The sequence below is a fragment of the Nicrophorus vespilloides genome, unplaced genomic scaffold, assembly GCF_001412225.1.
Source record: "Nicrophorus vespilloides isolate i.1.1-1 unplaced genomic scaffold, Nicve_v1.0, whole genome shotgun sequence".
Classification (NCBI taxonomy): domain Eukaryota; kingdom Metazoa; phylum Arthropoda; class Insecta; order Coleoptera; family Silphidae; genus Nicrophorus; species Nicrophorus vespilloides.
In genome coordinates this window covers 310,584-333,604 of record NW_017099987.1, presented here as the reverse complement: position 1 = coordinate 333,604, position 23,021 = coordinate 310,584, and the positions used below count along the sequence as shown (strand labels likewise).

Genomic DNA, 23,021 nt, shown 5'->3' with positions numbered 1-23,021 from the left:
AAGTATATATAAGTTATTTATTATACAATATAAATTCTTCTTCTTATTTCAATAATGAGCTTCCGTCCACTTCCGTCTGGAAACTCCTCCACATTTAGCTAGGTCCTGTTTACGCCGTATCTACAATATTAAAAGCAATTAAAAGGTGAGTATCAGGTCGAAATCTCTGCAAAACCAGGAAGTATAAAACATATTTTTTTTTTCTTCCGCCTTCTACCTCCCTCTAGGAGGAATAAAACATAAATATAAATGGCATTTACAAATTATTATTTTTTAATTTTCATATGTTGGCACCTCGTGGTAAACAATAGATCCATGAGATCCATTTTGACACTTTATTAATTTTGACAGATATTTGTATTTTCATTTTACTGTTTGTTTACTGCATGGGAAAGTATGTTAAACATCGAAAAACAGATATCTGGACGAGATAATTAAATAATTGAAATATGGATGTGGATTTGCTGCGGCCAGGCACGGTGCCAATATCGCCGGACACCGTCTTGTGGTTCGAGTTTTTGTTGGACAAAAACTTGTTGCTGAGGCATTTGAATAAACCTAATCCAGGTTAGTGTTTTTAGTATACATCAACATTGTGTATAAACTTAAATGTGATTTGATTTTAGATCCAACTCCAATAGAGTTGATAACCAAATTTACAACTGCCATTTACGAGTCCATGAAATATGAAGTGAAGAAACCTGAAGCAGAATCAAATGATTTAGGAAACAGCTTAGAGATCAGTGATTCTCAGCCTAAATTATCATTAAGGGTGATTGCTTTAAAAATATTAACACTTAAAGTTGCTTCATATTTAAAGTGGAATCCAGGTAATACATATTTCTGTTGTGATTAACAAAAATAATTTATATCCATTTTTAGTTACCTTAAGAGCATTGCAGTTCAAATGTCAACATAGTGTCTTGCAAGATTTACTTTACTACACAAATAATGAAATTACGGTGGAAATCCCAAATGTTGTTACCAATGATACAACACCCCAGTATTCATTTGCACTTGTTGTCTACCATAGATGGTTCATTGGTACATGCATGCACAGAATATTGAATAATTCTCAAAACAGGTTTGAAAAAGTGTTCTTTTTTTAATGAAATGACATGTTTAATAATCTAATGTTTTATAGAAATAATAGTGATATAACAGCAATGGAAGAGAACATGATGTGCACGCCTGAAAACATCGAAAAAAGTTTAAATTTCTTGATAAGCGCTTTGCAATGGGAACATGTACCTCCTATGCTTGGTTACAATTGTTTCGTATTGTTAACGGAGGGTTCCAGGGAGACGCAATTCGAATGGAACGAAGCTGTACCTATTTCCAAAGAGGAATTTAAGTCGCAGATCCACTATGATTTAGGCGCATTCTACTTCTATAAGGAAAATTACGAAACGGCTTTCAAAAATTTCAAACAATCGGTTAACTATTTCAAGGAAATTAAAGACAACAAAGGCTTCTGTAGCGTTGATTACGACTGCCTGGAGAGTTATTTATTTGCATGTAATTACTCTGAGAATAGCGGAAATATATCCTTGTTACAGCAGATGAGCAATTCCATAGTCAATCAATACACAGTAAGTGTTTATAATTTGAAATGTATTTTGTTTTAATTGTCCTTGTTTTTAGGGAATTTTAAATATATTAATTCAGGACAATAAATTAAGAGAAATTCCATTAGTGCATAGGGTTACCTTAGAGTTGGATATACAAGGAGCCCTTTCCAGTGGGAAATTCACTGTAGCCAGAGACTTATTACCAAAAATTCAAGCACTGAATGCAGTTAGATGTATCTTAAGTAGAAATGCGACTCACCAATACAACTATAAAACTTCAAAGGCTTTAGAATTTTTCATTTGGGTATATAATTGAAGATGAAAGATGTTCTAGGAATCTTAAAATATTTAATTTCAGGCAACAGCAGCTGTTTGGAGTTCAACGAGTGAACTAGACAAAAGGTTACTTGCAACGCACTACATGCAATTGATCATAAATTTGGAATCAGAATCATTACTGGATACATTATTGAATCACGATATATTAAATAATATTTTCGATGACGTTGATGTGGACCAATTGAGACAAACTGTTTCGAAAATCGTTGAAATTCCTTCACTGTTACAGAATTTAAATTGGAATCTACCGGATGTAAAAAGTAATAGGATTATTATATTGTTTTTGTAGACATAAATTTAACGTTATTTGTTTTAGGGAATCCAAAACTAGATCTCAGGTTAATAGAGCAACAATTGATATCATCATACGATTCAAAAGAGATTCGTGATCTGTTAGTAAAGGTGAATTGCAAGAATTCAAACAGATTAGCTTGGAAAATCAACCCCAAATGGGAATTACCCATACCGCTTCATAGCGTTGTCACATCAATTTCAAGAGGTTTTCTTTTACAAACTGAAATTGTGTATCCTTATAAATTATTTTTTCTGTTTTAGGATTTATACAAGATTTCAGTTATGTAATGCTTGCTAAATCCAAGGAGCTAATGCTTGCTAAGGATTGGGGAACGTCTATAGAATTTCTAAGACTGCTCGAGAAGGAAATTCAGAATAATCAAAGTCTAATCAAATTAGCTCATCTGATAAACTGGGAAATACTTTTGGTACAAATAACTCAGTTATTGGAAGATTGGCCGGCGCCTCATATCGGTAATCATTTATCAATTATTTTAATAGATTATAATAATTATATTTATTTCTCTTTCAGATCGACAAGCTTTATGGCAGGCATGTGAAAACTGTTTGAAAACCGAATCGGTCTTTCCACGTACTGAAATCATCGAGCAATGTGTTTTGTGTTTATTGAATATTGGACGTTGGGAATTTTTAATTTCTTTCGAAAAGCCCTGGAGTTACGTAGACATCGCCGCATCTATTGTCATATGCTGTCAAGATCTTTTGAAACATAAACGGCAGAAAAAAGTTAATAAAGATCTATGGGATTTAAGTAAGTTCTTTTTCTAAATGTCTATTGGAAACTTTGATTATCATGATTTTCGATTTCAGTTGTGCCAATATTCAGTGTGTCATCATCGTCTTCTAAAAGAAGTAGCACAGGGAATACGAACATTATACATAGAGATTCACCTATTAATAACAGAAAGATTCAATTTATATCCTTCTTCTGTAAGCTTCGAGATGCCACTGTTCTTAGCGTAATAATCGCTATTTTATCAAAGTTGTACAACATATTAAGAGACGATAGTAATTTGGAAGTATCCATTGATACTTTATTGATATTACCATCATCATTAAGCAAGTACGTTTTTGTAGTTAGATGTGATTATACTAATATAATATTTAATCTAATATTTGTTATTGTTTTCAGTATAAATTCATATAATTTAAGTTCAGTGGCAGATACTCTTTATGAGATAGTACTTCAGGCTTTGACGTACTTTCCAAGTAGTTTACAATGGCTGCGAGTAATGGGAGATATTAATTTTTGTGAGTATATTTATATAATTTATTAATATTATGGCTATATTCATTTTTTTAGCAAATTCAAATTACGAGAATGCGCTGAAGTATTATTTGCAAACTCTTGTCGTATCTTCGGATTATTTTAATATGCCAGTGAGGAATGATGAACATGTGTTTAGGAGGATGATAAAGTGTTGCACGCAGTTGGGATGCCATACGCAGGCAGCTGTCCTGTGTCAGTTTTCCGACGACCCTGATTACACGTTTGCATTCAGAAGTTTAGTGGATTTCAAATTTTGTAATGATTCGGTTGAAGCTTATTACCACTGTTTCTGGGATATAAATATACTGGAATATCTAGTGCATTTCCACCATAAACGTGGAGAATTTCAGCGGAGGAAGAAAGCGATGCACACACTCGGACAACTTGAGCTGAATTCCAGCAACAACGAAGAGATTCAAAGGGAAGCAATTAATTTGAGGAAGAGAACTTTCTTACAGGCCATGTGTAAACAGTACGTATTTTAACTTTCTTGTAAAGATGACATACAACAATGTTTTATAAAAAATGTACTAAACTAGATTAAGAATTACAGTTTAAATTTATTATCTTTTTATTGATAACCCAGTCTAAAGTAATCAATGAGCTACAATCGTTTTTTTTTTCTAGTAGCAAACAAATAAATAAATGCGTTCAAAAAGGAATATATTAGGTATAACAGAGAAAAAAGATACATATTATTTATACATAAATTGAATAATATACAATGTTGCCATTTACATGATACAAAATAAAAGTTTTTGTAAGTTTTAAAAATAATCCTAGTACTCACCAGAGAAAGAAATAAAATCAAATAAAAAAATAGAGGGGAAATTGCTGAAATATTGTGTGAACGAACTTCAATTAAATTGAATTAATTCTACTTGCCATTTATCAAATTACTGAAGTTTCCGGTTAAGTGAGCATTATGAATTTAAAAGGTGCGGTTTGTCTACGAATTCAGGGCCGTACCTGTAAATCGTGGCAGTGGTTGCAGCAACCATAGAACCCCAGAATAACAGGAACAGTAATTGTTCGGTAGTGTATTCCGATGGTAGAATAGCGCAAGTGACGAACATAGCTAAAGCTACTAACAGTACAGATGGGAATGTCGCGTACTTCCAATCCCTTTCAGCGCGCAACGGGCTACGGAGATCAGCTAAACCGTGAAACACATCTAAGGAATCTTGCCGAAAACCATCCATGAAGTTGTTCTTGTAGTAACGGATCAATGAATTCATTCCATCGCGCATCAAACCCATGTGCGTTCTCTTTCCGGTCCTCGTGTAATCCGTTTTCAGGGCTCCAGTCCCAGAGTATTGAATACTAATGAAATCAGCGTTATCGGCCCATACACCCTTGAACAGCGCTTCAAAAACTGTTTGTTCCTCGACAGTTTGTTCGAAAGTTAATATATCCAATAACTTCAGCATCGCTGTTAAAGCTCTCTTAGCTAACATGCTTTGGACGACGTTGGTTCGATCCAAACAATCCACGCAGTTCGTCCTGAACACACCCGCTTGTAAGGATACCAGTGCCCCTTTCTTTAGAGCCATAAAGAATCCCATTTCGTCTTGATCGTGAGCCACGCGATCTATCAAAATAGACAACCTATCCCATCTCATCTTTCTGCATTCCGCGTGGAAGTCGAAAGGCTCATACCGAACCGATGCATTTCCGATACTGTTCACTGTATCTGCAAAAGCTTTCTCCAAATTACCCTCAGCCCCCTTCTGATCAACCAGATCGATCATCACCTGTCTACCATATTGAGAACTTACATCTTCTATATGCTTTGTGCAAGCCATTTGATGATCGGCTTTATTAATATCCAACAACCTCGGAGGAGGCTTGTACCTTAAATCTGGAGGTTGTACCCAGAATAAAGGTATGGATCCTCTAATTTGGACAAAGCTAGTATTAACATCTTGATACTCGACGATCTGCTCAGTTTCAACAAAGTTCGCAACATTTCCGTCTCGGTCGATGCCTCTTCGGAATAGTCTCGTGCCTGACCTTAAAACGCTCCTCCTAGACATAATAGCCCACGTAAAATTGTGACCATTCACGACGCAGCGATTAATGGACACAAATCCATGTATGATTGGTAAAGTAAAATTTTTGAAATCTGAATTTGCAAATCCTTTCAGAAAATGTTGATTCCAAACAAACCTCATATCAGCTCTTGATAGCAAAGATTGAGTACCAGACTCAGGCCCAAGCTTATGCAACCTCTGCATAGTATGAGAAATATCATAGCTGTAGCTAAAGTAAAAAGATGGTGTGTTCAGGACATTCTGGATCATACTAAGATATTTAGCATTATCCTCTAGTTGTTCAGAATTTATGTGTATTGTGCTCTTAGCATAAGGAATAAGTTTGGTTCCTGCTAGTTTCCAGATCAGATGACCATCAATGAATCCTATAAACTCACGTGCAGTTGCCAAAACTAAATATTTTCCAGCCAACAGCTGCACACTACCCAAGAATCCACAGAACTCCACAAGTGACTTATCAGCTGGGATTTGGTTAGATTTCTTCTCCACCACAGTTGCTTCTGACACACGATCAATAATTAGCAAGTCTTTCCCAATCTTAGGTTCTATATAGAACTTTTCTTGGGTGATGAATCTTATAAAAATAATAGACAATATTTTAGTATATACACTATTAATTATTTAATGAAAATACTTACAAGTTCATATCATCATAAATGTAGTGGTCCATTTTACTTGAATTTTAAGAAAATATAAATTAATACATTGGTTCAACATTCAAGGTTATAACAGCTTATAATAACATATTCCTTAGGATAGGAATTTGATAACAAATGACAACAAATCAAAATGGCTTTCACACTTACAATTCATACAGTTGTCAAAACTCAGTAACGCCAATAACACAACAACAAATTACTAACTAAATTTGATTAATGAATTAATTAATGATTAATTATTCTCTGACATTGGAACAAGTGTCTCAGAAAAGTTGTATATCATTCAATGAAATTAAGTATAATGACACAACAATTATAGCAGAGCTTGCAGTTGTTGCGAGTTTTATAAAGTGACGCAAGAAATTTCGTTATGGACTTATTTATTAATATTTATTTATTTTGGTTGGTAAAATTGGTAAATGACAGTTGCTAACCTTTAAATGTTTACATCTAATGATTTCAATAAGAAGTGTTAATAACAATAGTGATTGAAATTTTTTAGATGAATTTGGTGATGCTGTGCGAGGTGACTTTTTGATTATTTATGGAGAATGATGGCACGTTCAGATGCGCTCTGCAATCAGTCCTTGCTTGAAGCAGGAGAGAGGCCCATTGAGAGACCACTTGGTGAGCCTGGAGATGTGAAGACGCAATTCGTGACGAGGGAAGGCACCTACAGGTTGATGACTCTAAGTGAATATTCCAGGCCCAATAGGGTGGGTTATCAGCCACAGGGACAAACTCCTCCACAGGTTAGAGTCTCCTTGGTGTCATTACCAGAACAAGGTGAAAGGATATGTTTCAATCATGGACGAGAACTCTATGTGTATGTGTATAAAGGTATCAAGAAGGCAGCAGATTTAAGTAAACCTCTTGATAAGAAAGTGTATAAAGGTGCTAATCCAACATGCCATGATTTCAATGCAGCTTCAGCTAGTGCTGATAGTGTTAGTTTATTAATAGGATTTAGTACTGGACAGATACAATTAATAGATCCAATAAAGAAGGAACTGCATAAGTTGTTCAATGAGGAACGTTTGATTGACAAAACGCGCGTTACGTGTTTGAGATGGGTGCCTGGTAGTAAATCCCTATTTTTGGCTGCTCATGCTTCTGGACAACTTTATGTCTATAATGAAGAATTACCATGTGGTTCCACCGCTCCCCATTATCAACCATTTAAGGCAGGTGAGGGCTTCACAGTCAGCACTTGCAAGACCAAATCAACTAGAAATCCATTGTTCAGGTGGCTATTAGGGACAGGGGCTGCAATTAACGAACTTGCTTTTAGTCCTAGTGGTGCCCAATTAGCTGCAGTATCTCAGGATGGATTGTTGAGGGTGTTTCAGTATGATAGTATGGAATTGTTGGGTACAGCGCGGTCGTATTTCGGAGGTTTGCTGTGCGTGGCATGGTCTAGGGATGGGAAGCTGATTGCTGTTGGTGGGGAGGACGATTTAGTTACGGTGTGGTCAATAGACCATAAGAGGGTAATTGCGAGGGCGCAAGGTCACAGGTCGTGGGTGGCGGCGGTTGCTTTTGACTGGTATTTAGAAGCTGAATCGTATTATAGGATCGGATCTGTCGGTCACGACACGCAGCTGTGCCTATGGGAACTGCCTGAAGATGCATTATCTCCACCAAGGCCAAAGGTCAAGAGGCAACCTGACCCTTTACAGTTGGTCGGCACGCCTGGATGTCCACGTCTGATGGAATGTCATAACTTGGAACCTCTGGTCTGCAAGAAGGTCGCTCACGAAAGACTGACCTCACTCATATTCCAACCCGACTGCGTCATTACTGCTTGTCAGGATGGCTATGTCTATACCTGGGCTCGTCCACCCAGTTAGAATGAGGCTATCATGTATGTTATTAAGTATGGCGGGCATTTACATAGTTTGCTATGAGCAAATTGCCTTTTTTCTTCTATTTTCAAGTGTTCCTTAGGCAGATTTAGTTTTAACTTATATAAGTATAAATATTTAGGTTTTGTTTTTCAGGACTTTGAGCAGTATAATTATAAATAACAATTGTATAAATATATATAATTACTATGTGAGAGTAAAGATTGCATTACTCAGGATCATCCTCAAATACATATATTGTATTGTATATTTTTTTATGTATATAGCCTTATGTAAGACTTTTGTACATAATTTTCCTAGTTTCATAGACACTGCCAAATAATATTATTAAGAGTCATATTACGATTTAATCAAATTGATTTTAGTGTATTTTATGTATGTGATAATAAAATAATTATCTGTAATATTATCTTAATATCGACTGTAATTATTTATTGGAAACAAACTAAATAAAACTTACTTTCAATCCATTAATTGTAAAAAGGAAACTTATTTTCTTGCATGTTATAGAGTGTGCTCAAAATGAAAGATAGCACAATTGTACAATGTCTGATGTCGTATTTTTGTAAGTTTAATTAATAGTGAATTTGATCACTGTATAAAGAACTCTTGTAAATGGATAGATAGTTAGATATATCTTAGTTTTATACCGATTTGAGTTATTTGAACAGTATAATAACACGAAATATCCAATAAAATGTATTTAAACTTGAATGTATTTTTGAACTTTTGCTTTTTCTACCCATTTTGTAATGCATAGAGCATAAAGATACAGCTACTAGGAAAAGTTTATAAAGTACAAAATACCTATCGAGTTTTTAGATAAAATTTTATTTATATTTTTTGATATATATTATTTTAAATATATTGCACATAAAATATAATGTAAAATGTTTGGGATAAATCATAAATGTAAAAGCGAAACCATATCTTACTATAGCGCGCGCGAAGATGAATCATAAAAACATTTAGAAATGGTGAGCATCATTCTTCGAAATTTCCAATAAGGCACTGTGCAACTTTCCTGCGTCATTGAATCTGTCTATCCATGAGTCAATTAAACCAATTGGGCTAGATTCGTAATTTTTCAGCGTCACTTTTTCATCATTCAACACCATATTAGGTTGCGTGAACATTTTCCTTGGTCTCTTATTAGCCAGAACGATGTTCCTATAGTTGACCCAAGGTCCCTTCACATCGGTGAAATGCTTGAAAAGCTTCTGGGCTTCAGCAACGTTAGCGGTGGCCTTCAACACTTGCAGCTGCAAGAGGAAGTATCCGACGGCGTTTCGACCGGCCCCCTTAAAGCCAGTACGGTCCAAAGTGATCAACAGATCGTCATCTGCCGGTTGGCTAACCGTCACAACACCAGCTTGAATCAAAACGTTGGTTAAAGCAAAACGGGCCTGAAATATTCAAAAATATTATATGATATACTAGAATAATTATAGAAACAATATTTACTTGTGAGTGGGCTTGGAGCCAACCACGGTTGGGATCCCACATCTCCAAAGAATTCAATCCAGCCCAAACAAGGGACAACCAATTAACATACATGACATCGTCGCTTTCTTGCTCTCCTTCGTGTCCAAAGATCTTCAGAACGGAAGCATCTAAACTAAGATAGAGACCAACGGCTTCCGCGCGGCATTCTTCGTAGGCGGAACTCAAAGGACCGAACTTGCTGTCGTAAGTGTCGCCAGGTTCATAATGCGAAGAGATCGCATCCCCAGTCAACGGATTCAAAAGGGTAGGCGGATAGTTTACGGAACCGTCCTTCTCCTTGCGGAACAACTTTCCAGAGCCGTGACCCAGAAGCTCGTGCAAACCCACTTGTACTTCAAACGAAGGCACTCGGTATTTCTCCAACAATTTCTTGTCTTCTTCATTCAAAAAAGGAGTGTTGGACTGCTGGTAACTTGCTGGGATTACGTTACCCAGAGACACGTTCTTAAATCCTTCGGTTTGACGGATATCATCGTCTATAATTATTGATTTTTTTTATCAAATGTTGAATGTTAGGTGTTTATAAATTACGTACAGTTAGGAATGTTAATTCCAGCTGGAATTCCGCTTCCAGCGAAAGTGAGTACATCTAAGGAGGTAAAGTCTGGACGGAGGAATTTATCCTTTTCGAAGCCTTTGCTCCATGGCAAGAGAGGTAGTAGTTTCTCAGCGTTGTTCACGAGAACGGCAAACTTTTCAGACATTGGCCTGTTGACGGCGGACACGAAAGCTTCGAACTCGCCGCGAACCCCAGCTGGATCTCTGTAAGTCTCGATGAAACCTAAAACAACATCATTTTAATAAATGTATTCTACTAAATGTATATTTACCAATATAAGTTTCTACAGCTGGTGATTTGTCTTTAATCCATAACCTAGAGCCTTCTTTGTGGTCTTGGAGCGATCCAGAAACGAAGGAGCCCACGTACTTTTCCAACATTTGCGATTGGTTTTGATTGGCGGTATGCGGGATGGCATTCTTCAAATGCTGAGCGACAGTTCCCATAAGAGGAGAGTAATCTCCTTTTACTAAACGGTACTTAATCCCATCGACGACCTCATTCTCGATTTCTCCAACATTTTCGCCGGCCAACCTAATTTCGTACTCGACCTTTCCATCGGTTTCAGTTTTGAAGCAACGCGTGTTCCAGCATTCCAATCCTTTGCTCTTCATCCATTTCTCCACCTTGTCATCATCTTCCTGAGTACAGTTCTTGGAGAAATATGTGGTACAACCATGGGGAGGAAAACCAAGTACAGTGCGTCCAGGACTCAAATCATACAAGCTCTTGTTCAGCTGCTCCCAGATTGATTTCAACTCATCCCACACTGGACTTTGCTTAAGAACAACTTCAAATTTATCTTTTTCCAATCCAGGAATAATTTTTGAATCACCAAAACTCTATATACAAAATATAAAAATGTAATCAACTCAGAATAGATCAATTAAGGACCTACCTTGTAGTTTCCAGAATTACTAAATACTCCTGCAGTGTAAATTAAGAGAGCAGTCACCTCATCTTCAGTAAGACCAGCCTTCAAAGCACCAGCTTTCAAATCGGCTGGTTTTTGAGCAAGGAAAAGCTTGTGCAATAGAACAAAGAGTGGTGCAGATTCAGCACTGGTTTGTATCAAGGTGACTAAACCTCCAACCCATGAAGCCTGTGACAGATGGTAAGCATAAAGCTTCTCCTTCTCAGTGAGTCCATTGAAGGCAGCTGTAGCTTCCAAGTAAACAACTGGAGAATCGTTGGGTAAAATATGTTGGTTCTTGTCAACCTCTCCACTCATTCTGTTTCAACAAAATTAATTAATGTTCTATAAATAGATTGCAATTAAAGACTTACTTGGGTGTAAATAAAGCACAGTACAGCAACTGAGAACAGAAACAAACTGAATACGGATCAAACGAAAATGCAGGTTAATTTATAAGGTTAACTCAAGTGACGTTTGCATATGCATGTTGTGTATGCGCTATACTATTTTTTTTTTCGTTGCTTTGTTTTGTGATTAAATGGGAACTATTAATTGGAACGTTCAAATTATTATCAAATTACGATAAGAGATGTATATACTACATGTATACAAAATAAAGCAAAGATAAGAGAGTTATATTTAAGTTCTACAAAACAATGTAATCGACTTTGAAACAAAACAACCAAAAATTCCGCAACAAAGAAGTCCGTGATTATTCAAATTACACGATGATGCATTATTCACAAATGAATTGATTCATTTCAGATACTTGAAAAAATCTATTGTTCTTGAATCGATATTTTGGAGTCATAATTATAAAAATAAATATACAAGCTTCTTTTATAAGTATAGATAATAAAAACCACTTAATTATAAGGTGGAATTAAGTTATTTTCATAAAAAAACGAAGAGGATACAAAAGAATTACTTGGTGAATTAATATAGAACTGATATTTATTTCTTAATTCCTATTAAATAAAGAACTTTGAAGCATCTGATTTTTGTTTTCTGTTCTACTATAATATAATTTTAAATTATATTTCGACAAAATAGTTAAATTCTAATTTGTAATACAATATTAATATATGATTTTGGTATTAGAGGTACGGAAAATGTTATTTGACAACAAAATAATGTATTCTTAGTAGACAATGATCGAAAAACAATGACATGTTTATTTTTTACCATATAAACAAATATATTATTAACACGATTTTCTACTCACGTAAAACTTAAAATAATGAAAAAGGTTACTACTTTTGTGAAAGAAAGTTAAACATGATTTCGAGTTGTTATGAATGTTAATATTTTAATAATTGTTAAGAACATTTTGCTATTTACAAAATATTATTTCTATTTATGGAGAGCGGCCGTAGCCAGTAGCCGTGTGACTATGGATGCCTGTATCATTTAATTATGTTTGTAAATAAAGTTATTTTTGATTTTTTTTTGCCTGTAATTAATCTGATACGAAAGGTCGTTGGTTCAATTCCGAAAAACCAACAAAAATTTGTGGTGGCTGTTAAACCCGAAAGGGGTAGAAATAGGGCCGGAGAGATTTATATATTTCTATTTATATAATTATCATTTTTTACTGAATCCTTTTATTACGGGTGAATTTCAAGATCATAATGCATTGGATTTTTTAATTATGCGTGAGATTCGAAGTATTAAATCCATTTTAGAATAAACAATAACATTTATTGATATCTTAAGTTGGCATTTTGTTTATCTCTACATTTGAATGAAGACAAAAAAAAAGTTGGATGACGTATGGCAACATAGGAATAATTTTGTTAAATTTCGATCTGCATTTAAAGTTCTCAGATGAATATGGAAGCGCCAATTTATGATATCAAAATGTAATTTAGAATCCATGATGAAGGAGGCACATCAGAAAAATGTAAGTTTTTTTTTTGTAAAAATTGTATTTTTTTTTGCTAACAATTCGTGTGACCATTCGGCGATTCGGCTATCCGTCGCTCTTACATAATGTCACATAATATTTCCTTTCTATGACTAAACAGAACAGGCCAAAACACAATGTGATCCCGATACCGTCGATACAATTTGATTTTTGATTTCGATTACCACCGGGTTGTGGAGACTGGTGGAGACCTATGGTTATGAAAGAGGGTAACTATTTTAGGTAACAGTTTACCCCGTAAATTGACAAGTATGGTGTTCGTCGTCAAGTAAATTGGGTTTTCCAATTCGGTCACTCTACGTTTTAATCTTTCGACTTTCAATTTGAGACGTTTATCCTCTGTTTCTATATGTTCTAAGATCTCTTCCTCTGTGATTTCCTTATCTATATTTCTAATTATACCCTTTGATAAGACTAGGTGAGAGGGGATGTAAGCTTTAAGGCCTTCTTGGATGTAAATAGACGAGTTTAGAAAATTATTTGCTGATAAACTCTATTTCTTCCTCTACCGTCTATTTTAGTGACTTGTGCTATTTTATATTTAACAATCTTCCTGTCCATTTGTACTGGTTAGAGTTGAACCACAAAAGGGGCTATGTCTTGTAAGGAACCGGGGACCTGATTTCTTCTAATAATTTATTTATTAAAAGATCGTTCGTTCGATGAGTTTGTTCGATATCACTATCTTTTTTTTGTTTGAATCTTCGTACGATCCTTCTCGCACCAATGCTATTAAGTCTATATTACTTCACGAGAACTATATAACTAAAACTAAATTATACTAAAATTACTACGCTAGGCACTATCATCACTATCGAATCGAGTCTCCTCGTAACTGTTATTTTATTTTGTTACTTAAAATTTGAGGGGCCCCGCAAAAAAAAATTCAATCGGGCCTCGCACTCATTGGATCCGGCACTGCATGGAATCATTTCATCTATTTTCTATAACACTTTCTTTTGTAGGGATCAGATAATTGGATACAAGTGTATCTGTGGATAAAGAATGGAGAGCTTGGTGATTTTTACCATATGAACAGGAACATTCTGGTCTGCAAAATAAATCAAAATAGTCTTGCTAACAGGCATGCTAAAGATGGACATAGGATTACTAGAAAATTTACATTTTCTCAGATATTTCCACCTGATTCAACTCAACTAGACATATTTAATGCTGTTGTTAAACCGAGAATCTTTATTTTATGAATGGTGTAAAATGTACTCTTCTAACCTATGGACCCTCAGGATCAGGTAAATATTTAAAATAGGAGTTAGAGTTAGAAATCATAATCGAAGCATTTTAGGAAAGACCTCTACTATTGTTGGTTCTGGAACTGAACCAGGACTAATACCAAGAGCACTGGAATGTGTTTAAAACATTAGCCAAAATGCCTGTTGTACAGTTCAAAAGATTAACACATTCATGAGGTCAGGAAGAAGTTGATATTGGATATGAATGAATCGGATGTGAACGATGATGCACATAATATAATATTTATGGCTTGCAAATTATATATTTTATATATGAATTACGTCTACTTGATTTCTGTCAATGTACTGCATCTTCATCCTAAATACTGGAGTCAGGAGAATTATTGTTGGTATCACGTATAGTTTATCCACAGCTGTGTGATTTTATCATATTGACAAAAATAGGTATCAATGGAATTATTTTCAATATGAATTAAATCATTTCATTTCTTATTAATAATAAGTAATTCAGTAAACACAATACAATGTGTCATTGATTTATTTAGTCATGTTTTGATTTATTTGATAATTTTCTATCAAAAACAAATATTGTCATACTCATTTATTGCATCAGGGCAAACCTGGGGAGTGACATTTTATTAAAAAGTATCAATATATGAAGGTAATGTACATTAATAGAAGATATTTTTAAAATGTATTTTAATTATTACCATTTTCTAATCAGGAAAAAATATAATATAAAAAATGTGTATTTCTGCGATTTTAAATAAGATTTTTTATTTTATTTTTTATTTTGTTTCACATTATAATACAAAATAGTTTTCTTTTACAAAAAATTAAACTCTTGTAAAAGCGGAAAATCTATTTTACATTTTGATTTACAACAAATAACGAAGGAATGTATGTAAAATCGAATGTTTACCGAATCATTTTAATGCTACGAGCGGTTTGACATTCAATTCTTTGGATAATCGGTTGCAACTCTCGTGTTGATTGGGTAAGTACCTTACGCCTCCGAACTTATCGACGGCTTCCATATGTAGCCTCTCCGGATCTCCGGCAACAAGCACCGGTTTATCAACTTCGGCCTGAAAGCAGAATTGGATTAGTTGTGTCCAGCACTGAGGACGAAGAGAGAAATAAGCCAACCGGCGTCAGATTCCTTATGTAATTCATGAGGTCCGACATCCTGATTTCGAAGCCTGGAGCGAAACAGTTCGGATCGATCGCGATGAAGCACTGTCCCAGATCGGCCACTCTCGACGTGTTGCCCCATTTTCGGATGTTTGGACCGTAGGTGGATCCGCCTAGGATGCCGCAGAAGATCTCGACGAGCATACCCAGGCCGAATCCTTTGTATCCAGAATTAATTTCCTTGCCACCTAAGGGCATCAAACATCCGTTATCGCAGGCCATCTGTGCATCCGTTATTGTCGAACCGGACGGTCCGAGCGCCCATCCTTCCGGGATCGGTTCGTTCTTACGTCTTTGAATTTCAACCTGAAAGGAAAGAAGACGTATTAAGATTTACAGTTTTCACTCTAAAACGGCAATTCCTATAGAAAGAATTATGGAATTGACGCAGCGATAAATGAATAGAATTTGAAATAAGGATGTACGAGAAAAAGAGTTTGATAGATGTAATTTGCAATTTTAACGTTGTTTTAATTGTAAAATATATATTAATAAATATATATTAATATATATATGAAATTAGAATAAATTACAGTGATGGTTAAAATATATTGAGACAGCTTATTGAAATGTACCTTTCCAACTGCAACAGCAGTTGTTGCCATATCCAAGACGAAGCTGTCTCCGTCCTTGGCCGGGGCTCCAAGTGAGATGGGATTCGTTCCCAATACAGCCTGTAACAATTATTAAATACAGTTTACAGTTCTCGACTTTTCGAGTAGTTTCCGTACTTCCTTGCTCCGCGTTGGCGCCATGAATGGCGAAGTGTTCGTGAAAGACATGCCCAGAAGTCCATTGTTTATGGCTTGAAGGGAGTACATCCCAGCTATCCCGTAATGGTTTGAACCTGATAACGTTCGCACAATAATTATGCATCTTCTTCTCTCAAACTCCCGCATCCATTCAACACAACCCGAGAGTTACATACAACTCGTACATACAAGAAGTTTGTGCTTTTGCATCTAATATTAATGTGCTTCTGATTAAATCAGTGTGTACAAATTACCTTTGCACGAAACCCATCCGATGCCTACCTCCTTGGCCTTCTTCATCGCCAGATCCATGCAAAAGTTACCCACGACCGCACCCAAACCGTTGTTACCATCAACCCAGGCCGTGGCTGGACTTTCCTTGAGAATCGTCGGAGAAGCTCTAGCATCACAAACTCCAGCATTAATATCGTTCACATAAATTTCTGTAATAATTGCGAAGCTTAGTAGAGAAGTGTAAAATATAAAGACTCTCCCATTTTACCCAAACGGTTCATTCCGTGGCTGTAATGACCACGATAATCCGCCTCAATCAGGAGGTTGGCAAGAGCATCCGCGTGATTCTTGGGAGTCCCAACTGCTACCATGCAATCCACGATGAAACGTTTTCCCTCGTTCAACGGGATTACAGGCGTATCTATTTAACATGTTAAATATATAATTTTTGCATAATAATAGGTTTGGTAACACGAAAAACGTTTTATTGTGATCCATCCAAGGAGCATAAATCAAAATGATTTAGATTTGGGATACATAATATAATATACTTTCTGTATGTCTCCTGAAATTATGAAGAAACTCATAAAATATTTCCATCTTAAAGAATAATACTTTCGATTTGTCCAAGTAATCCAATAAAAACTACATCTTTTCATAAATATGAAAAATCGCCATCGTTAAATAACTATGATAAGAATAACAAAAACTAGGCTTACAATTAATTATAATAGATATGGAAAATATGCTGCTATTGCCACGAAGACATATACTGCAAGGCCATAATTATGGCAATTAGATTTAATTGCGAGAGACTTGGTAAATAGATAAATTAATTAAGTCTATTCTTAGGCTTTTAATGTATTAATTACTAAAGTAATCGAAAATACGGTTTTCTAAAAATAAAGTTTTTTTTATTTCAATTCGAGAATTCGTATGTTACTTGATAAATACAAGTTATTACGTGATTATTTTCTAACCATTAAACGCTTTATTTATGTATTTTACTACAATTATTTCACATATAGATATAAATTTTATAAAATCTTACAGTTTAGATGTTTATTTATAAGTATTGTATTTTGAAAAATATTAATAGAAGCAAAGAGTACTTACTGCACATTTGATAAGTAACAGACATAATGTATTTAACTGTTGGTTAAATTTTCAAACTTAATTTTATTAACAGTATTAACATATGACAATTAATATCAGCTGATTAAAAATGCGTAAATATATTCACAATACACAATTTAATACAACGATAAAATTGAAGCTGAGAACAATTGCACCGAAAATTGGAATTTTCAATTAAATAGTTTATTCTTTAATTATTTGTTTTTATTACAAACAAATAATTAAAGAATAAACTATAATATAATATAATTTAAAAAAAGTTTGAGTTATGCAACTTACAATGCATTCATAATGTTGTAAGGAATTATTCATGTTTTTTAAAACATAATTAATTAAAACAAATACAGGAATGTGTGAAATAGTATATACAAATATTATGTAACGTATTTTGAACCAAAAGACGTTTCCATTAATCCGGATGTTTACATACATGTTTCAGCCACCTTATCTTGCGAAGCGTAGTGATTTATGTAATCTAAGTGCGTTTGGGTCATACGTTTTTTTTAGAGATATATATTAATATATTCGATTAAATAATACTTTTAATATTTAACATTTTTAATAAGAAATTAATTAAATAAATTCGAGCAAAAGTTTAGTTGCAATTTATGATGATAGAAAAGTTGCATCAAATTAAAACTAAATATAGTTGATGAAGTTTTGACAATTGTAGAAACAAGTTTAATTATAACATACCGATATCCAATAATTTGGTTGCCATGTTGCTGCTATATCTAGCTAAGAAGAGGTTATTCACAAATGCAGAAACTTTGATATGCTTTTGAAAGAATCTGGAGGTGAACTGAGCGAGGATCGTTCCTGCGGTCGTCATATTATCGGATTGGCTCTATAAACAAAAAACTGAAATAAATGTAATGTCTGAGATAGCTGAACGTGGAAAGGTAGCAGTTAGTCTATTAGATAGTCAAGGTTACGTACTCGGTGCACTCTGTATAAACTAAACAAACACTCGCACATATATTACACATAACTCACATGATGCGATGCTTCCACCATGTTATTGTGTATATGCAGCAACATACAGGGGATTGTTATTGTCTGCAGGCGGGACCATTGAGTCGTAAAGTGCAATGCAATTTAATCAATTTAAGAGGTCTACGTCCATGTATTATTCATTCGCTCTTTAGAAACTAATTCAACATTTAAATTTCTTTTAGAAATCGTTTCCATGGCAATCAAACGACAAAACAATTTTATCTCAACCTGCCTCAATATTCATTAATTTAGAATACATAATAAAAAATGAAATCAATTATTAAAATGCATTAAAATGATTAAAATAAGAAAAAACTTATAAAATTTAACTTTTTAATATAAATGTTTATTAACGTTTTAGTGCTTCTTTCATTTGTATAGGTAATTATGCAATTTTGCTAAAATTCATTAAAATTATCAGCATTTCAGTTTGTCATTAACGTTAATATTATGTAATTATTATATTTTTTAAAAATAAATTTTATCTTATCTAAATACATGAGTTAGTTCTATATTACTTGATATCAATTGACAGGTGATGTATTTCAAGTTAAATAAAATATTATTAGAAGCTATTCTATTTAAAAATTAAATGTAGGAAAATGGGCAATGTATTTTCTTAGTTAGAAAATATTGTGTTTTTAACAACATTTTGACCGTTTGTTTATTAACATATTGACGATTGGAATTATGTCAAAATCATTAACCTTTTCAAGTTTATTGGTATCTGCAATCATTACTTTTTTTCTAATGTTTCGAACAACATATTTTTGGGAAATATTTGTATTAGAAGCGATTTCATTTATCAAGATAGCCTTTACAATTGCAAATAATTTTATTTACATTGTATTGAATGTTGAAAGAAATTCATTTTCTCTATTAATCAATGTAAAATTTGAGTATGATCACTTTTAAGTGTAATTAAATTAATATTGTAGGAACAATCAATATTGTGAGACAATCAATATCAGTAACTTTTATTTTGAAGTTATTGTGTATATAACGCAAAACACTAGTGTATATTGGGTTATATAAGTTATAAACTTGAACATTAGTTTATAACTTATATAATATTAATTCTTGGTGAAGATTATTGATTAGAACAGTAGAACATCGTTTAACGAGTACCTCGCAGAACGAGATAATCGTTTCACGAGCAGAACAAATTGTAACAAAAATTACTTGCTTAACAAGTGACGATTCGCATAACGAGGAGAAGAGAAGTCCCGGATTGTGCTGAACACAAGTTTAGAAAATGATGTAGCCATTTTAAAAACTTGTCTTCAGACATAATATGTGTACCATCTTCGATTTTTTTTTTTCAAATATAATTTGTTGCTCTAAAAAAACAAAAAAGTATTGTATCCAACGATTATTATAGAAGATGAAGAAACTATGTACACCTTTTTATCTAAACAAATATAAAAATTTTAAAGAGATCTCCTCAAAGACCCCAATATAGATCGATACAGGTAATATCAACAAATGGTGTCAGAGAAGACAAATAACTTTAGATATGAAAAGTAATTTCATATTTTTTTTGGCATGGAACGCTTACAGTATTTTATATTAATTTATGTGGGAAAATTGTTTCGCTTAACGAGTGTATTGCTGTACGAGTATGGAATCCTGGAACGGTATGCTCTTTAAGTGGGGTTCCATTGTATATTAATCTGAAAAACTGAACATCAAAACTAAAAGTAATGCTTTTGACATTTTTAGATTTCAAGTTGCAGGATAAAGTTATAATTTAAAGATTTGGATTATTTTTATAAATATAAATAAACAATTATCAATTCATTGGTATTTTCGACCGTGTTCAATATTTTTGGGATTCTGTCATTATTTTCTTTAATGTGAAAAATAAATTTATATTCTTTTTTAATTTGTTGTTAAAACAGTGTGAATTACTTATTTTAAGAGATATATGAGGAATGTAATTACTTTGAATTGGAGTGATGAATGTAATTCATGTTGCGACGTACAGGTCACGACCCATGGTTTGAAGGAAACCAAAGCGTATTATATTTATCAAGTAGGTCAGTGTCATATGGCAAGATACGCGTAATATTTGTAACTGAGTTTTTCAATTTCAATAATAGCAAGTAAAATCAGCGTTAAGTCTTTTCATTGTAATGGACTAAACATATTGTTTTTGGTATTAATTGCAGAGGTAAAGCCTTTATAATATCCGGGGTAAGTGTAACTCGCCCACTTCTTATTAAAATGTGTTAAGTTTGACACCGAAATTGTTTTTATGAATGAAAAAAAATATCGTTTCCATTGTCATAGGAGGCTGGATCGTAGATCTCTCGTGCACGGGCTTTGTAGACGATGATTATGTAACAGCAATACACCACAAAGTGTGGCTTATAAGTTCAGTCTCCCGACTCTGCTCTGAATTCGTGACACCTCTTCCTCTTTTCTCAGTCGCGGTTTCTCGCTTAGCAGAGTTCATCGGTACGTCACGCACCGCAATACACGTGCGTTTCGAACGCAAAAGAACCAATTCAGTTTGAAAAGCGTAATTCGTACTTACGCAACGATTGCCCACCTGGTGATTTTATTCGTCGGATGGATGCGATTGCCTTCGGAACGAACAGTGGAACGACTACAACTCTGATAATTTCACGATCCTTGCTATCCTAAAAATACTATTTTCCGATTGCCGAGTATTGTTGTTTTGATGTTGTCGAATGATCTATGACGCGCTCCTCCATTACCATCCTTCTGGATTGCTCTCCCATAGCATGCGTATCGCGTGATCCCGTGTGCATTTGAAAATACGAATTTTGTGTGTGAATATGGATATTATGGATTGTGCAGAAGGATTTTCTGCGTGATTCGCGCCTCGTTGAGGTTACACATCGGAACGAAACATCGGGCTCGGCGCAAGCGTGGATTAAATTGATTGGTAAGAAATATTTCTCCAATGACCCCTCCTTACCTCTGCACGCGAACTTCGTGTCGCCAAAAAAAGAAACTCTGCAATCAATTGCAAATAACATTACATGAATGGATTACCTATACAAATATCTTGCAAATGTAGACAATTTACATTCGCATCTCATATAATTGTATTCCGTTTACAGTGAGCTTAACATTACTGATAATATTTACACCAAATGTTTCAGTCTTGCCTTTATTTGTAGGTGTCACAACCTTACACATTTATTGTATACAAAATTATTCATTTCTTTAAATTTAAAATTCAAATAATTGCGCCCATGGATACCAAAGAGCGTTCATAGCAACCATGAGAAGACTTAATCGACTGCAGTGTCACTAGATTTTAGGTTATTTATATAAATGTTTGTATATATATATCTATTAAAGCTTTTCCATTATGGAGATAACATTTTTCGGAGACGAAGAATAATGTAAATGTTTATAATATCATTCAGGATAATTGTGTAAGTATCATGAAATGAAAATGAAATAATTTTGCAAATGATCACGCAAAGTTTAGGAAATTTTCTGCAATTCGCGGATGATTATGAATATTAATAATAATCATGATTTAAATCGGTATATTTGTCTTTAAGTTTTACCTTAAACATTCTATTCTAAAAATACAATTTTATTATTTTATAATAATTATATGGCGAGTATTACTAGATGGTGTTTACTATTCTATTTTCTTGCTTTATTGTCTCGTGTTTGCAACGAAAACCAAATTGTGGTCTGGAATCGGTTTATTAACGCTGTTATAGGGTGCAATCAGTAAGCAAGAGGTTTTTCAGATATTTCTGACAATATATGATTCGATGATTTGGCAGGTTTAGGTATTATTTTATTTAGCTACTTATATAAAACATTTCGCTATTGGTAAAAAATACAACAGTTCTTAGAAATTGCAATAGGAAATTGTTTGCTTATTTTGATGGGCTAAGATAATTGTTAATACGGCGAAGAAATGGGAAGTAAATAATTAAACATAGAAAACATTACTTTTTGCCTATACCTAGTTTAAATCTAGGTACTTTATTTTGCTATTAAATATTATTTATTGATGTACGTAAAGCTGTGGTTAAATTTCAATTCAGTATTAGTTTTAGAGCTTCTTGCGGATCAATGTTACATTTTATTGTTACGCTGCAAACAATAAAATTTCTTCGTAGAATTCGATTCCATTAACATCAAATTGAGATTTATCTTTATTAAAATGTAATTTCTGAGTCCTTGTATTGGCTCAATATTTAAAACTTTTTGACTTTGCGGAAGCAGATTTTTACATTCACAACATTCACAATTCTTTTCAAAATCTAGTAATTAACTTTTAATTTGTCGTCACTGTAAAATGCCTGAATATATTAGATTGTATAATAAGTTCCAGCGTTTTTTGTATTTTTTTTTCTTGCAATTTTGTGTTTGTAAAAATACATGTTAAGTTTTACACATTTATTAATTTAATTTAAATTAAAACTACTCAAAATAAAATGTTGTCTCTATTATATAAAATATATGTAACATAAAATAAACTAAGTAATAACTAAATGTTTGAACCTGATGCTTT

At 33.8% G+C, this 23,021-nt stretch overlaps 5 protein-coding genes and 1 long non-coding RNA gene across 12 annotated transcripts; 3 read left to right on the top strand and 3 right to left on the bottom strand.

The window, feature by feature from the left end:
• The first annotated feature begins 292 nt into the window (after positions 1-292).
• LOC108566560 (integrator complex subunit 8) lies at positions 293-4,059 on the top strand. Its single transcript, XM_017926517.1, has 12 exons — positions 293-567; positions 627-830; positions 883-1,084; positions 1,145-1,592; positions 1,645-1,875; positions 1,930-2,170; positions 2,227-2,409; positions 2,466-2,678; positions 2,737-2,976; positions 3,036-3,288; positions 3,358-3,476; positions 3,529-4,059. The coding sequence occupies exons 1-12, from the start codon at positions 450-452 to the stop codon at positions 3,978-3,980; spliced, it is 2,904 nt and encodes a 967-aa protein (XP_017782006.1). The 5' UTR covers positions 293-449; the 3' UTR covers positions 3,981-4,059.
• An 82-nt stretch (positions 4,060-4,141) lies between these two features.
• On the bottom strand, positions 4,142-6,449 carry LOC108566562 (phosphatidylinositide phosphatase SAC1). Of its 2 annotated transcripts, XM_017926521.1 has the most exons (3): positions 6,356-6,449; positions 6,188-6,223; positions 4,142-6,123 (listed from the first exon to the last, which is right to left on the bottom strand). In XM_017926521.1, exons 2-3 carry the CDS (start codon positions 6,217-6,219, stop codon positions 4,419-4,421), a joined length of 1,737 nt encoding a protein of 578 aa, XP_017782010.1. In that variant the 5' UTR covers positions 6,220-6,223; positions 6,356-6,449; the 3' UTR covers positions 4,142-4,418. The 2 variants fall into 2 exon arrangements, with proteins under 2 accessions (XP_017782010.1, XP_017782008.1); XM_017926519.1 differs by lacking the exon at positions 6,356-6,449 and having other exon boundaries at positions 6,188-6,337.
• Positions 6,450-6,642: 193 nt separating this feature from the next.
• LOC108566563 (WD repeat-containing protein 20) lies at positions 6,643-8,423 on the top strand. The gene has a single exon (XM_017926522.1). It carries the CDS (start codon positions 6,760-6,762, stop codon positions 8,056-8,058), a length of 1,299 nt encoding a protein of 432 aa, XP_017782011.1. The 5' UTR covers positions 6,643-6,759; the 3' UTR covers positions 8,059-8,423.
• Positions 8,424-8,919: 496 nt separating this feature from the next.
• Positions 8,920-11,536, bottom strand: LOC108566561 (dipeptidyl peptidase 3). The gene is made up of 6 exons (XM_017926518.1): positions 11,426-11,536; positions 11,037-11,370; positions 10,410-10,980; positions 10,115-10,360; positions 9,538-10,055; positions 8,920-9,479 (listed from the first exon to the last, which is right to left on the bottom strand). The coding sequence occupies exons 2-6, from the start codon at positions 11,367-11,369 to the stop codon at positions 9,042-9,044; spliced, it is 2,106 nt and encodes a 701-aa protein (XP_017782007.1). The 5' UTR covers position 11,370; positions 11,426-11,536; the 3' UTR covers positions 8,920-9,041.
• A 1,098-nt stretch (positions 11,537-12,634) lies between these two features.
• Positions 12,635-14,832, top strand: LOC108566536. The gene is made up of 3 exons (XR_001891212.1): positions 12,635-12,957; positions 13,947-14,231; positions 14,285-14,832. It is a non-coding gene; the product is annotated as an uncharacterized LOC108566536 (long non-coding RNA).
• Positions 14,833-15,039: 207 nt separating this feature from the next.
• On the bottom strand, positions 15,040-21,413 carry LOC108566553 (uncharacterized oxidoreductase YjmC). 6 transcript variants are annotated; one of them, XM_017926502.1, is made up of 8 exons: positions 21,045-21,413; positions 18,206-18,370; positions 16,641-16,793; positions 16,393-16,581; positions 16,118-16,233; positions 15,962-16,060; positions 15,342-15,692; positions 15,040-15,280 (listed from the first exon to the last, which is right to left on the bottom strand). In XM_017926502.1, the coding sequence occupies exons 2-8, from the start codon at positions 18,339-18,341 to the stop codon at positions 15,119-15,121; spliced, it is 1,206 nt and encodes a 401-aa protein (XP_017781991.1). In that variant the 5' UTR covers positions 18,342-18,370; positions 21,045-21,413; the 3' UTR covers positions 15,040-15,118. The 6 variants fall into 6 exon arrangements, with proteins under 6 accessions (XP_017781991.1, XP_017781989.1, XP_017781990.1 ...); XM_017926500.1 differs by having other exon boundaries at positions 18,206-18,356; XM_017926501.1 differs by having other exon boundaries at positions 18,206-18,356; positions 21,060-21,413.
• Positions 21,414-23,021: the final 1,608 nt, after the last annotated feature.